The sequence below is a fragment of the Cavia porcellus genome, unplaced genomic scaffold (assembly GCF_034190915.1).
Source record: "Cavia porcellus strain 051 isolate PalLab524CR breed Dunkin Hartley unplaced genomic scaffold, mCavPor4.1 scaffold_11, whole genome shotgun sequence".
Lineage (NCBI taxonomy): Eukaryota > Metazoa > Chordata > Mammalia > Rodentia > Caviidae > Cavia > Cavia porcellus.
In genome coordinates, this window is record NW_026947494.1 from 62,249,477 (window position 1) to 62,265,310 (window position 15,834).

At 40.8% G+C, this 15,834-nt stretch overlaps 1 protein-coding gene across 1 annotated transcript in view; it reads right to left on the reverse strand.

Annotated features, from left to right (window-relative positions):
- The window catches only part of Iqgap2 (IQ motif containing GTPase activating protein 2), a 260,427-nt gene that overhangs the window by 72,648 nt on the left and 171,945 nt on the right, over positions 1-15,834 (reverse strand). The window contains exons 14-16 of the mRNA XM_003470236.5: positions 12,576-12,666; positions 7,946-8,113; positions 6,741-6,883 (exon numbers count right to left, since the gene is read on the reverse strand). Of these exons, the coding sequence (XP_003470284.2) occupies positions 6,741-6,883; positions 7,946-8,113; positions 12,576-12,666 (402 nt within the window). The remainder of the gene's footprint in view (positions 1-6,740; positions 6,884-7,945; positions 8,114-12,575; positions 12,667-15,834) is intronic.

A 15,834-nucleotide genomic window follows, 5' to 3' on the forward strand; every position in this document is an offset into this window, starting at 1 on the left:
TAGATGCCACACAAGCAATTTTTTTTCATTTAAGGAGAAAAAGAAAAAAAAACCCAGAAAAATGGTACAAGTTATACAGAATTTCAGATAAAATAAACAGTAGGAAATCACTAGTTAATATATTACGTATTGTTATCTTAGAAATAGTTGTTCAAGTTACAAAATTAAAGCATATAAAGTGGACTTTCAAACAGTGAGACTGGAAACAGTTTTGTTCAATGATCCAAAAAACTCAGTAATATGGTTATCTATCTTATACACTTAAATATATATGCGGTTATATTCTTTAGAGCACTTTCTTTTCCTCTCTTTTGTATAATGACAACTACACATTTTGGGTTTTATTACTCCCACAGTTATTACTTTTTTTTTTTGAAGAGAGTAAAAACAAATGTGACATAACAGAACAGAGTCAGTCAAATCAAAAGGATGGGCATAATAGATAACGTAAAAACAAAATACTAGGTGATCAACAATGGTTACCATACTGTCTCTTGCTATCTTAAAAAGAATTGCCTATAACATCAGTTATGGTAAAATTGAACAAAACAATAAAGAGTAAAACCAAAACATTGGAGACATTACAGGACTTTAAAAGAAGATAACAGTCAACCGGAATGGGCGTCATAATGAATCTTATTGTCTTTACAGTTGTTGCCTATACTTTCAAACCTGTTACTATCAAGCAAAGCAGAATAGAGGAAAATCAGTCAAAGCAAGATGGTGAGGGCTGTACAGGGTTTCAAATCAAGTTAATAGGAAATCAAAGTGGGTTACTATAATGTATCCTGCTTTTTTAATTTTTCCCTTAATTAAAAAGATAAAAATAAAAAAGTAAATAATTTTTAAAAAAGGAGATTGAGATAAAAGAGGGCATAACAACAAATCAGCACAGGTCAAAGCATAACCATTTAAGCAAAATAGTGTTTCACCACAAGATATCCTGACATAAAAGTAGTTACCATAGTGTCTCTTTCCTTGAAATCTTTGATGTCAAGACAATGTAAAACCATTCAAGAGAATGACAGTATTACAGGGTATTTAAAACCAACTATCAGAAAATGAACAATGGTTTCTGTATAATTCCCTTTTCCATAAAAGTTTTGCTTATCTTATCACATATAATAAAATCCAATAAGATACAACCTGTTAAGACCAATGGAGACAGGAGAATAAAAGCTTGATGGAATTTCAAAGCAAGATGATACTAAATCACCACTAGCTATTATGATGTCTTGTTTTCTCCAAAATAGCTGTTCCTACCATCCAATCTCTGCCTCATTTCTGTTGAGCTCTTTTTCAGTCCTTTGTTGTCAGTTTGTCTTCTTCATTTCGCTTTCTGCTCCATTCATTGTGGACTCTCTACCACTGTTTCTGCAGGCTTGGTATTTTCCTTTTTTAGAATATCCTGCAGTATTCTCTGTAGAGTTGAATTGGTGGTTGCAAATTCCCCTAGTTCCTCTTTATCCTGGAAGCACCTTGTTTTTCCATCAATTTTCAGGGACAGTTGTGCAGGATATATCAATCTTGGCTGGAGGCTGTTATCTTTCAAAGCTTGAATTATTTCCCCCCATGCTCTTCGTGATTTGATGGTTTGTGCCGAGAAGTCTGCTGTAATTCTGATGGGTGTTCCCTTGTAAGTGATCTGTTTCTTGTCTCTGACAGCTTTTAGTATTCTGTTCTTATATTGGATTTCTGGAATTTTGATTATTATATGCCTGGGTGTAGCTCTGTTTGGGTTGTAGGTGGCTGGGGTCCTGTATGCCTCATACATCTGAATATCTTTACCATTTGCTAAATTAGGGAAATTCTCCTGGATTATTTCTGTGAATAGCTTTTGTAGTCCATTTGTTTGTGTCCCTACTTCTTCTTTTATGTTCTTAATTCTTAAGTTATAGATCCTCTTATCATCTTCTAGCCTTTGTATTGTTGCTGTTTGTTTTGTTATTTTTAAGAAGTTTTTTATTTCATGCTCCCATATTACAAATCTGCCCTCCAATTCAGATAATCTATCCTTAGTTTCTTTCAAGCTGTTATGCCAGCTTTCGATAGTTTTTAGTTTCCTGGTAATCTCTTTGAACCTGCTGCACGTATTCTATGTTTTCTCTATTTTATCCATCAAACAATTCACCCTCTTTTGCTGTTCTTCCATTCCACCATCTGTTTTTTTTGGGGGGGGGCAGTGCTTAGCATTTCTCTAACTTTTCTACTTATATCTTGCTTTATTTTGTTAAATACTTCATTTTTAAACTTGTCTATGAGGCTCTGGAGATATTGCTTTATGTCTATTGGTGCCGTGTCTGATATTGCATGTTTTCTGTCTTCCTTTGCATTTCCCTTTCCTGGATCAGTGTTCTCAGGATTGGGGACTGAGGACCCTTTCTTGTTGCTTCCTCTTCCCATACTTTTTGTTCCTTCCATACAAGCGAATGTAGGAGGCCCAATTTTTTTCTCTTTTTCCGCTATAGTTTGTTTGAATTGCACCAGTTAGGTGTTCCTGCCCACTGCAGTGTACAAGGGAGACACAGACCTGGGCAGCCTCTGCTGGGCCCGCCCCTCCAGGTCAACCTATCGAAGGCTTCACCACTTGGGTGCACCTCCAGGCGCTGGGACCTGGTTTGGGCTAGCCTACTGGGTCTTAGTCAGCAGCGTCATGCAGGCCAGGCACTCCCCACCAATCCCGCTTGAGAGGGGAATATGCCACTCATGTCACTGCAGCACCCTGTTCCGGCAAGTCTGCCCATTCCCAGTATGTCCCTTGCTGGAGCCTTCTACTCTATGAAAGGGTCCCCATTCCACTCACTCACCCCAAGTCGATGTAGGGCTCGCTGCTAGTCCTGCTCTCAACTCCGTTCTCAGATTTCCGCTCTCAGAGCTTTCACGTGTCTGTCTCCCTGCCCTGCAGATTTGGATGCAGTAGGAAATTCAAATCGTGGCTTCCAGTGGCGCGGGTTCTAGCTTTCCACACTGAGATTTTATCTGTTCTTGTTACAGCACCAGGATTGGATTTCCAGTTGGTTTCTCTTAGCTTAGTTCATTCCTGGGTCGGCAGGATGTATCTCCCCTTGGTTAGGACTCCTCGTACCGCACCATTCCTGGATTTTAAGCGGGGTATCTCAGAGAGCCTCTGTAGCTGCTGCTATCTATCCACCATGTTCTTCCGGAAGTCCCCACACAAGCAATTTTTGACACCAAATTTTAACTCTCTAGTGCTGCTCCTTTAGATTTTTGGTAACCTTTTCAATTGCAGCATATGATTTCTTAGTACTGTCCATAATCTCTCTCTCTTTAAATAGCACTAGTAATCTATTGCTCCAATAATGTTGATCTAAATATTTCACAATTTGAACATGTGTAATTAGTTAATAAGACATATTCTTCACTCTTCTCTGGTCATTTATAATTCTTGTTACTAAGCACTGTCAAATTCAGGCCTCACTGATTTTTAGTACAAAGTGCTCATGGAGGCACCACACTTTTGAGGTCACTGCTTTTCAATAATTTTGTAAGTTGCATATTTGTGTGTTCTAGTTTTTCTTCTTCAAGATAAAACACAATTGTTACTGCATTTTCCCTTGAACGTTACACATTAAATGTCAGTATTTTCTCTTAAACATTAGCCCTGGACATGTCTGTTATTTTAACAGTTTTTGGTTCTGACTTTTGGTTTTAGATTGAAAGCAATCTTGGTGAACATTCCTTTGATGGTATTTTCCCCTGGGAAGCACTGGTCACTTTCTATTGGACCTGTGTGTCTGTGTTAAAATAAATCTACTTTTGAGCCACATCTTGTGTTGCAAAGCCATGGGTACATTTTACACCCCACAAACACTTGTGGTCATATCAAAAACAGTGTCAACAGTGGAACTATGGAAGGATCATAGGCTATACTTTGTGGCACTGGGGATAAACCTTAGTTCAGCAATGCATCTTGTACAAGTCGTAGACTCAGTACAAGTTGCCTTATCCATTCTGTGCCTCAATTTCCTTACCTAGAAAAGGTGAACGTGCATACTGGCTCCACCTCCCACTGCAGCATGACTTAGGGGTCAAATTGATGTGAAAATACATTGAAAAGTGAAATATTATACAAGCAAAGGGACCTTACTGTGCCTGTGGTTTTGGAAGACTTTATTTATAGAGTTACCTGTTTGTATATTTGTGGGCCTATCAGTTTACAAGGTTGCCGTAACTTGTAACAGATACCTTGTTAAAGGGTTGAATCCGATTTCACATCCTTTTGATTTCACTATCATTTCTTCATGGTCTCTGACCAACCCGCCACAAAAACCAAAAGCCTCCCAAGGAAGGCTGCTCTGGGAATATTCACCTTACCATACGCTTACCGCTAGGTCCTCTATTGTTTTACAAGGTTTCTGTGAAGCATCTAGTTCCTTATATTCATGTTTTATGAAAATAAATCCCTACTTTTTCTTAGAGCTTTGCTCTTATGCTGATCTTTATAAATTTTCAGCCCTGAATTCTTCTACATATAAAAAATATATTTTTGAGAAGGAATTCAGAAGAAGATGGACAGAGCAGATGGGGAAAAACAAGCAAGTATTTTCAAACTTAGGCCAGTACTGTATACAATGAGGAAATGTAATGTATACAATGAGAACAAATGATTCTGACACAAATGCTTCTAAGTGGGTCTCTTTTAGTATTTAACACATTAGATGTCCTAACCACAAACAATAGTGACACATCACACTTTTTTTTGAGGCAGGGTCTCATTACATAGATCAGGCTGGCCTTGAACTCACTATGTAGCCCATGCTGGCTTCAAACATTTGTGATTGGTTCATTGTCTAGCACTGGGATTGGATGGCGTGAGTGCTGCACGGCTCAGGGGTGGGTCGTTGGCGTACAGTATAAGGGTGGGAAGGAAGTGTGCTTTCCCCTTTCTGCCCTTTTGCTCTTGTAGCTTCTGATATCTGCTGCAGCCGCCACATTGCCCTTAGAGCATGTCGTTGCCCCATGTCGCCACCCTGCCTTAGAGCTGGCTGAGTATCAGGACTGAAACCTCCAAAAAACTGAGGCTAAATAAACCTTTCTTTCCCTAGATTTGGGCATCAGATATTTTGTCTCAGCAATAAGAGAAAAGTAACCAAGACAAGAGGCGACCCCAGAAGTCTGCAGAAACCAAGAACATGGATCATCTGAGGAAAACTGCAAGGAAGGAGCAGAGCCAGCTTGAGAGAAAAGCCCCGAGAAATAAAACCACTGGAACTTCTGTAGGGGTTGAGCCATACAGACCCTGTGGAGTTCACATAGATTGTCATAGAGTGCCTCAGGTACTGTACATGGAACTATAGGACTTACTGTTTTCCCTGCTGGATTCTGTTTTGCTCCCATTTCCTCTTGTCCTCCTATTTGTAATGGAATGTTTTGGAATGGAAATGCCTATCTTGTTCAACTTTATTTTTATTTGTACAAGCACTCATAGCTAAGAGTTTGCCTTAAATCTCAGAGGAGACATCAACTTGGACTTTTCAGCAATGCTGAGAATGTTAGGACTTTCTTAGAGATGGACTAAAGGGTTTTTACATAAAGGGATGTGCATGAATCTTCTGGGGCACAGGGGCAGAATGTTATGGCTTGTGTCTAGATGTCCCCCCAAATCCTATGCAGTCATAGTGGGGGCTTTTTTAGAGGTTATTGGATCTAGAACGCATAATGCTGGATGTCATGGCTTGTGTTCAGATGTCCCATGAAAGCCTCATGCAGTGATAGTGGGGGTTTTTTAGAAGTGGTTGGATCAACAGGTGATTTCTTACTGTTATGTTTTTTTTTTGTAGTTCTGTATTATGTGTAACATTACACTGCTTTGTTTTGTTTTGTGTTTTTCTCTTTTTCCTCTTAAATAAAAAAAAAAAGAAGTGGTTGGATCTAGAGTGTGTGACTGACTCATAATACAATGTTAGAATTAAGGGTGAGTGATTACTAAATCAGTTCACTGATTGGTTTAGTACCCACCCTAATCCTAGCAGTCTAGATAGAATATAAAAGGGGCTGAAATCCACTGGTAAGACCCCTTGATTTCTTTGCTGCCTTCTGTCCACCATGAAATGTTTCTTCTCTGTGATGCCCCTTTGTCATGCCATCTTTTCTTGGAGCCAGCTGACTGTGGACTGAAACCTCTACAAACTGTGAGCCAAATAAACCTTTCTGCCCCTAACTTTGGGCATCAGGTATCTTTGTCTCAGCAACAAGAAAAGTAACTAAGACAATGACCACCTTGGAAAAACATTCAGTCCTGTTTTTTGCCAAACCCTGACTTATGCTCCTGAAGCATCCCAGAAGTAGCTGAGATCAAGAATAGCAGAATGTCCCTTTCTGGCACTTTGCTGCAAAAAATGACACTTTGGTTGTAAAGATATGTTAAATTGTAGACTGACTGTGAGACATTTTGAATGCTGACAACTAAGAGATTATTACTATTTGAACTGAACTGTGTCAAGGAAAAACTGAAGATTAATTTCTTACAGTAACCTACCACCCCAAATAAAGTGCAAAAACTTTCTTTTCCCTGTCATCTGCTTGGTTTTGCTAATGGAAAAACATGGAAAAAACTACAAGAGTCACAGTGCAGCCACACTCCATTGCAGTCATACAGACTTCATCCCATGTCCAGTCTTCAAATAAGTCACTTAGTTCCTTCCATCACTTCTGTGACAGAAAAACTTTTCCAGCGACACACTCATCTTCACATCGCATACTTGCGGATCAACACCTACCTCAATTTCTTTTCCTGTGAGCCATGACTCCTTAGGTGCCCATGATTCAGGCGGGACCCAGGAACCCTCTTTCGAATCAATGTTGTAATAGTAGTCATATTTGTCACGCAGGTTGAATTTGAGCCAGGAACCTTCTGTAATCACTAAAGAGGAAGAGTTTGTTAAATTCTACGAAGGAACACAAAACTATCACACATTAGTGTAGTTTCTTCAATGTGAAAATAACCTAATGGATATGTTCTTCACCTAGCACTCAAAGTCCAAGTTAACTCAATAAAATGGAATGAATTCCATGTATTTAATAAGGCCCTCTCAGCCCAAGAAAAGGAGGAGAAACAAATGTCTGTACTGGCTCTGGCTCCCAAGTGTTTCATGAGGGTGCTGGGAACCAAAATGGCCAAAGAGAAGGCAAAGCAACAAGGCAGTAGATGTGCTGGGGAGTTGTAAACCATTCCACTGTAGACAGAGGGCGCCAGTGAGCAAGATTCTCTTCACTCATGAAGAAGCCCACCAATTTCTCTCATGGAGGAGTGATCCAGTGACACCCATTTCAGCAAATCATCTTTGGAGACAATGTTATTTGACTTAAAAAATGCTAATATACATCAGAAAGTTCACATTTTTCTTATCTAAAAAGAAAAGTGTCACTGCCCAGGAAGAAGAATGGGTCTCTTTTCAAAGGAGCAATCAGATAGCTCTTCATCCATTCTGGCTTCTTTTGTTTAGCACACTCTTTTCAAAGTTCATCCATGATGTAGCATGTGTCAGTCCTTCATTCTTTGTGGCCAGTAATACTCTATTGTATGGATATATCACATTTCATTTTCTGTACTTATTTAACATTTGTTTCACAAAGGAATAAATGACAAAAATTGTCAGTGTAAAATACGTTTATATTAGGGATCATAAGAATAAACACAGTAGGCAAAATATTCTTAAATCCTATATTTTCTCAATTCTGTGATGCTACCAGTGACCAATGCAGTACCACTAAGCTAATCATAGCTTCCTAAAAAAAGAAAGGAATGAAGGAAGAAAACAAAACAGCATGGGAAAAGAAATATCTAGAACTCTTGTCACAGATTTTTTAAAAAATCATTTTGGAAACAATCGTTTGGAAATACTGCTTTTTTAAAAATTAAAATACATGGAAGCTATCCAATTTTAAATATTTTTAGTTCATGCTCGATAATGACAATGCTTACCTTTTTTAGATTTGCTTTCTTTTGCTTTCCTCAGTGCCTTGTAATACCTGTCAGCACATTCAAAGATAACATCTTGTGCATGAGAAGGAGACGACTTCAGTGCAGGCAAAATATCACCTGATTTCTGTTCCTCCAAACACCGATTGATATCAATGACCAGCATAGCCCCTGGATAATGAAAACATTTTTTGTTAATGGTTTTCTGCTTACTCCAAGGGCAAACAAAAATATAACAACCATTTAGAAATACATTAGTAGTAAATCTTTTAACCCTGTGAGAGTATGTGCCACATACTCCTGAGCCCATCAGCAACTCACCTCCAGTTTAGGCTGTTAAGAACAGGTTTCTAGATGAGCACGTTACAATAAAAACTGTGAGCTGGGGCATGGCTGGGTGATAGAGCACCTGTCTAGTACACATGAGTCCCTGGGTGTGATCCCTAGTACCACATGAAAGAAAACAAACAAATAAACAAGAAGGCAAATGATAGAAAATGAGTGAAAAACACTCATGATACTTCCTGGATTGTCTTGCATGATATCGAGGTACCAGGCTAAACTAAACTAAGAGATTGGGTGACTGCCCTGACCTAGACTCAGAACTAGTTTATTAAGGAATTTATTTTAGAATAGGTGAAATTTTATTTAACCTATAGTGCGCCTAATCTTTATTGTGCTACTGTATTTGCAAGGTTATCATATGCAACTTAAGCAAACATTCTAGAAAGACACAGCCAGTCAATGTGTGCCATGGAGTCTGGAAACTTAATTCCAGAATGGTTTAGACCAAAGAAGTATTTTATACAATTTCAAGTTAATTCCCACGTCTCCTCATAAATAATATTAACCTCTTTGAGTAATAAAAGTTGATACAATAATTTTTTTATTATCCATTGTAGTTTTAGGTAAGAATGTTTTTGACCAATCAATGGAACTGCTGTTTAAAAATCTGGGAGAAGATGGGATAAAATATTTCTCAGAATGGAAAAAAAGATTTTGATGGAAAGACAGGAGAGAGATTGATTTTTCCCCTTGTTTTCTTACACAGAAGTTAAACTCTAGGAAATGCAGAAGATGCAGTGTCATGAGATTGTCTTCATGCATATGTAGAGCTTTGAGGCTGATGGAATAAGAAGAAGAGCTGATTTTTAACAGATTCAAGTTGAAGACACGTAAGCTGGAGGAGCACACAGAGGTGAAAGAGAATTTAGCAAACTCTGCTGGCTGCAGGGCTCCAGGTCCACAGGCACAAAGTGTGCCTTGTGCCTATGGAGGTGCATGGCAGTCAGGAGAACCACTCCCCCTTCCTTTGCTCCACAAGAGCTTTGCAGGATGGAGAAAAATGAAGAGCTGACATTTGAGAAGTCTGTGGACCAAGGGAAGCAGAAAGAATAAGGTCAAAGAGAAATTCTCACAAGAGCAACATACGATTATTTCACCAATGAGCGCAACAGAATGCAGTGTTCCCTAAAAGTCAGTATCATGTCTGCACACATCCTTCGTGCACGAGTGTTCTCTCGCTGAGTGAGGACGTCAGTTTCCAGTTCTAGCTCTCATCTGAACAGTGCTGTTTTCCCATGAAAATCTAAAGGTGCCGCTGAGAAAACCCTAAGCGAACAGACTCTGCTGCTCCTTTTACTCACAGTCTGTGCTTTGCATTTGCTGAGCACTGCCCAAGACTCTTCGTGTCATTAACATTGTACTGTGCAGTGACAGTGACACCTTCAAAGATGGGGAGTGGCTGAGCAGACAACTCGCCTGCTTTTCCATTTCCCTTGTTCCTCCACCACCAGCTGTCACTGCTTACTGATACCGGTGGGGCTGCCCACAGCCGCCTAAATACTCTTGCCAGTAATCTGTGGCTTTTGCTGCGCTAGGTCTCGGGAAGAGAAGCCCCCACTGACATTACAGCCATGCTTATGAAAAGAATAAATGGCTCCAGGTGTTTGTCCCAAGGTCCCTTGAGAGGAAAGCAGCACAGCTCTGCTGTGTGGGCTGGAAGAAGGTGTCTGTCGATCACTCTGCAGCTGTGAGCAAGACCCCGAATGGAGGATGTCAAAACAAATGACTTTCAAAAGGTCAGGAGTGTCCCTGAGAGGAACAAAATGAGAGACCTCGTATAGTGCTCCTAAAGAGATCCAAAAAGTCTCTCTTGGCCTCTTAAGCCCTATACATTCTCCCTGGGGAGAGGGACATCCCCAAGTAGGGCCCCTCAATAGGACAGGGTATAAAAAACATGTCTAAAGCACAGATCTACCTAGATGCATAAGCAAATATACATCTGTGACATTCATATTGCACTTTGAGAAGATAATAGAGGAAACATTGAAAAAGATTTCTTAGAGTGTAATCATGAGAACAGATTGAGAAATATTGCTCTATGGGGTCAACTGTTGAGGCAAACCTACTTGAAGCAAGCAAGATACCCCAGTAAACGAATGCTGAGCCAAGATGAAGGAGATCGGAGTTACTCCGCCCTTTTAAATCCTGCCTGTGGTGAAATATATGCGTCAGCGCATTTCCTTTTATCAAATTATCTGGGATGCCTGCAACATGTGACCAGGGCCTCTGTTTCAAGCTTTCATGCAAAAAGAGGAAGCATGCTTTTAAAAGTAAGATTATGCTTCTGTTGTAAACCCCAAATTCCCATTGCAACATCTGAATACAGATAGTTTTAACTTCGAAAAAATGTTGGTGTTGCTTTATGTTGTAGGAAAAAGCACAGTATCTCTTGCAAGGGATAAGACAGTGGGAGGAGATAGGATTTCAGAGGTACAAGCTCAAAAGTACACAAAATCATTTGTATTTGAGAAAACTTCTTAGCTAGAACCATGAGTCTCAATGTGAAAAAGAGAATCAACATTTGCAGGCCAAATGTGAGAACAATAATGAATAAAAAGGATAAAATAACTTCTGAATTGGTTTGATCTCTTAAGATTTTAGGCTATTTGAATGTCTATATTACAAATTAATTTTCTAAAAGTGCCTCTACAGATAATGGCTGCTTTTGATTTTATGTGTAAAGTTAAATCTTCCTTACACCCATTTCAACTGAATCATTTGTACATGTAAATTTAAATCTCTTATGTACACACCCTAACCATATTACTTCTTTCTCTTAAACATTATAATGCTGAAAAGGAAAGACTTTAAAGTTCGTAAGGGTATAAAAGTTCAGGTTAGATAAACCCACATATTTTTTCAAGCTTAGGAAAAAAAAGCCAGATGTTCCACAGATTCTTCCAAAGCTTGAAAGCACATCTGTGCAATAAGACTAAGCCCTCTAATGCTCTTGGACTTGGCACAGCAGAGGCTAACCAATGCCAGGAATGGGCAGGTAATGAGCTGTGTACTTATAGGAGCCTCATTTTGATTCACAGAGGGGTTCATCCATGGAGACTGTTAGTATGTAATTCAAATTAGAAGCTATTTTAGATTGTCATGTGAAGTTTCTCACTCTTCTCCTTGAAATGAGAGGTTTTCTAAGAAAACATTAAACCAATGAGAGGATTCTTTGAGTTGCTGTCTGTTCCAATTATATATTCTGGAACTGGGGAAGTAACCCAGGATGGAACTGGGAACCTACTGGGTCCATTACGCCATCGACCTGCACTTAAACTACACTGTTCACCTGACTTCCAAGAGCCCCAGTTCTCACTGGAGGACCACAGTGACAGTGTGGGTCACCCAGAGTTAGTGTTAGTCCACGGCCAGTGTCCAGTGGTCCTGGAAATGCCCTTTCTCTCTTGCACAGCCACCCAGGAAGAGGACATAAGTCTTTTTGGAGGAAGATTGACAGATTCACAGCGTGACTTTTTGGCAGTGTAGTGGAATCCTTTCCCACGGGAACCTGGCCTCCCCTTCCTTCAAAGGGCTCAGGTATGCCAAACTAGCTCCAGGTTGGGAATTGAGGGACCCTGACTCTGTTTTTATCATACCAGTTAGACTTTTCTATACCTGACCTAAATCTCTTCCACTTGCACATAAAAAGAGCATAGCAAATACTAGCGGGTTTCTTGTCCTCAAACACATGGTCAGTCAGCCAGCTCTACAATGTCTGTCCCAGTCATGGCTTGGACTGCGTTTCAGGATCTGTGCCCACTCACCCTTGGGGCCTACATGTGAACACCTGGCTCGCCCAGTTTGCCCAACATATTTCTGGATTCCTGGCCTCCACAGTCTTGTGAGCCAATGCCTTAAGGTAACTATGTACACTCTCCCCTCTTTCCTTCCCTCTCTATTAGTCTGTTTCTCTGAGAACCCCAAGTAACAGCCAAGTATGGAAAAGAGAACAGGCATTCATCAAGCAGAAATGGCTGGTTTTAGAAAGAGAACCAAGAGATCAAGAGAAAGAAAAGTACTTGATTCAATTATAAAGTTGGAGAGCTTGCGGAGCATTTTTTTTCCTTTCTGGATTTTTTTTCCGCCAGCACTGTTGAATTTGGTTGGAGCTGCCACTGAATCAGTGAAAAGTGGCCAACAATCAGGACACATTTTTAGATAAAGATGCATCCAATAAGTGAACCTGTTTGGAGGGCCTTTCCAGAAGGGAACCATACAGGATTCAGGCCCATATCCAAATGCAAGGCAGGTTAGCTGGCAAGCAGGAGGAGGGAGGGCAGGTACTCACACTGCTTTGCTCTCTCCTCGTCCAGGTTGGCTTCGTGGATGGCTTGCTGTATCTCATCCTGCCAGAGGACTTTAGAGACACTCTCGGCATCCTGGGAGCAATGGCACAGAATGATGAGATGGTGACACAGAATCCACAACTGCTCTTCAGGAGCTCCTGTACTATAGTTTCCACAAACCCTTCCCTAGAAGTGACATGGTGACTGCCACCTGCAGCATACACTACTAACGACTGACTCCCAATCCGTCCATGCCTCCCTCTCCTGCCACCTTGAATCCAGTCCACATCAGCTCTCTAATGACAGCAGCACTAGTCTGTTTGCCTTTGCTGCTTCTGAAGACGCTCTGTACTGGGCTAGGCATTGAGCTCTACAGAGAACCACACAATCTCTTCAAAATGGACACTTCATTACACCCGTCCTCTGCACAATCCCATCCCACAGCCTGTGCCCTGCAGTTAGGAGACACACAGAGCTCCTGGACCACACGGCTTGGATGACCCAGCCCTGTGCACCCCGCACCTCCCAGCTCCCCAGTCCTGTCCCAGGACTCACGAGTTTCCTTCAGAACACACCACGCACTATCTCTTCCTAGCATGCAGATTTCAATTCAAATGCTGCCTCCTCCAACACCTTTCCCTAGCTACCTTCCCCTTCAAGTATTTTTCCCCTTAGCATTTGTTTTTCCTTTTTTTGTCTTTTGGTACTGGGAATTGCACTCATGACCTCACGCTTCCCAGGCTGGCGCTGTGCCACTGAGATACATCCTGGGCCTAGCATTTGTGTTTGTGTGCACAGTAATATGCAGTAATCACATATATCTTAGGGAACCTGTGCATAGACATGTCTCATCTTGATCATTTTTTTACTTCCTTTTCTTCCCACCCCATCTCCTACATCCTTTGTTCCCCTCCCTGTCTTCACATATTCTCCCTCCCTTTTCCCTATCATCTGTTTTTTGTTTTTTGGGGGGTGGCTTTTTGAGGCAGGACTCACTACACAGTTCAGGCTGGCGTTGAGCTCACTTTGTAGCCCAGGCTGGCCTCAAACTCATAACAATCCTCCTGCCTCTACCTCCTAAGTTCTGGGATTATATGTATAAGCCACCACGCCCAGCTCCTTAACAACTGTTTTTTATTTTGTCCCTATTTATATTTGGTTTTCTCATATTTAAGAAACCATATGATATTTAACCTTCCATGTCTGGTTAATTTTATTTAGCATTGTCTCAACAGCCATCTGTTTTTCTATGAATGACTCAAATTTATCCCTCTTTGTGGCTAAGTAGAATTGCATTGTGTATAAATCCCATTCTCCTTATCTACTCATCTGTACCTCTAACAATGTAATAACTATGTATCCCAAACTATATGCCAAGATGTCCCAAGGAGCCATGCGACATTTTAACATGTCAATGAAGGGACTGTCATTCAAATGTTTTGCTGCTGGGGTGCTCTACACCACTAATGGTACAAGTTGGTGGGAACATGTTATATTTGAGGGAAATACAGTGATATTCAAAATTTGTCAGACACAGAGACAATAAAATCAAAACATGGCGATTGCCTTTTAGGAGCTAACAATCTAGTAGAGAGACAAATGTATAAGTGGGTCATGGTGGTATTAGCTGCAGGTACATGATGGACACAGAGGCAAGAAGGAGTAAACTTGTGCTCTGGATCTTCAATTACAGGAGAAAAGACATTAAGGATAACTTCAGACAGAAAGTGCAGCACCAAAGCTATTGCAAGAGAAAATGTTAGTTTATTACTTGAGTTGTACTGCTCGACAGTGATGACCCTAGCAGCCGCTCCTTTCCCGAGCTTTGAGAAATCAAAGGGCAACGGACAAAGAATTCCACTTTCCAGCCACAGCTGTGTGGCTCACACAAGTTATAAAACTGCTGCCAAATGTGGGACTTTGAGCTCAAGAAGCTGGTAGTCAGATATTCAAAGCCACTTGAAATGACCATGGCTGGGGGGCCCCGAGGAGTGGAGTAAGTCAAATGCATAACTGTGGGTGTGTGCTGCTCAAAACATGACCTTCTTAGCAACAAACCATCTGCATGAAGATGTACCAGGGGACCCGCTGACTCAGAGCCCCACACTGTCTGACACACCATCGTGATGTTAAACGGATACTCAGATCTGTTTTCATGTTCTCCTGTGGAATCACCCTTGCTGCAAGAGGTGGTGGACAAGAACTATTTACTAGGGAAGCGTGCTAAACCTGCCACTGGACTGTCCTCAGGAGTTGAGGAGTGCACTCTGCAAGCCTTCAAGAGGCCACACACTTCCCTTTGGCTCCTGCAGGTGCTGGAGGCCTCTGCACTCCTGCTGTGCTCAAGGATACAGATCACATTGCACAAGGCTTTCTGGTGGCAGTGGTCATGGTTCTTTCTACAGTGCCTCAGTGAAACTGTGTGCATTACCTTCGCCCAGGGGGCCCTCCTCTTACATGTCTCCACAGATCATTAGGAATTCCCTAGACAAGATGCAACATCCATCCAACCAGAAGCAGTTTTGAAAGAATCACTGATGTGTGACTTGAGCCTCAGGAGGGAGACTCCCTCTGTGACTAAACAGTTTGCATTAGAGCCTCTGGTCAATTGCAAAAGGTAGCTTAACAAGTAACAACAACAACAAATTAACTGTATGGCCAATTAACTATAATTTATCATAATTATAGCAATTATCTATATGAATGAATTACTAACATGCACATTTAATGTGGGTCTGTTTCAATTCAAGCTGTACTATTTTAGAATGAAGAAATTTTATGAATACATATAAATTATGTATACATATATATGTATATAATGTAGATAAAAAGTACAGAAATTGCTTGGCACTAAAAAAGTCATATTGCCAGGGTTATAGCTCTGTGGTATAAGTGCCTGCCTGGCAAGTATAAGGTCATGAGTTCCACTCCTGGTACCAAAAAACAAAACAAAACAAAAAAAAAAAACCATATGAAGCTACAGGATGAAGTGAGGTGCTGGGCAGTGTTTAAGAGTTAAAGTGCTAAAGCCATTTCTGTACTACTGTGAATGTTCTCTTGTTCAAGTCTCCCTAGAAGGGCAACCCTCATTCTCCAATTCATGTACAGTATTTCATCTCAACGGCAGTAAAGATCTAGCTCTTTTCCTACAAACAGGGCTGCAACTAGACAGGCTAGTTCACAAACAGTGTGTAACTTCTCAAACAGAATCTATTTTACAACTCAGTGATTGCTGGGTAGTGAGTGAGTAATGGACTTGTA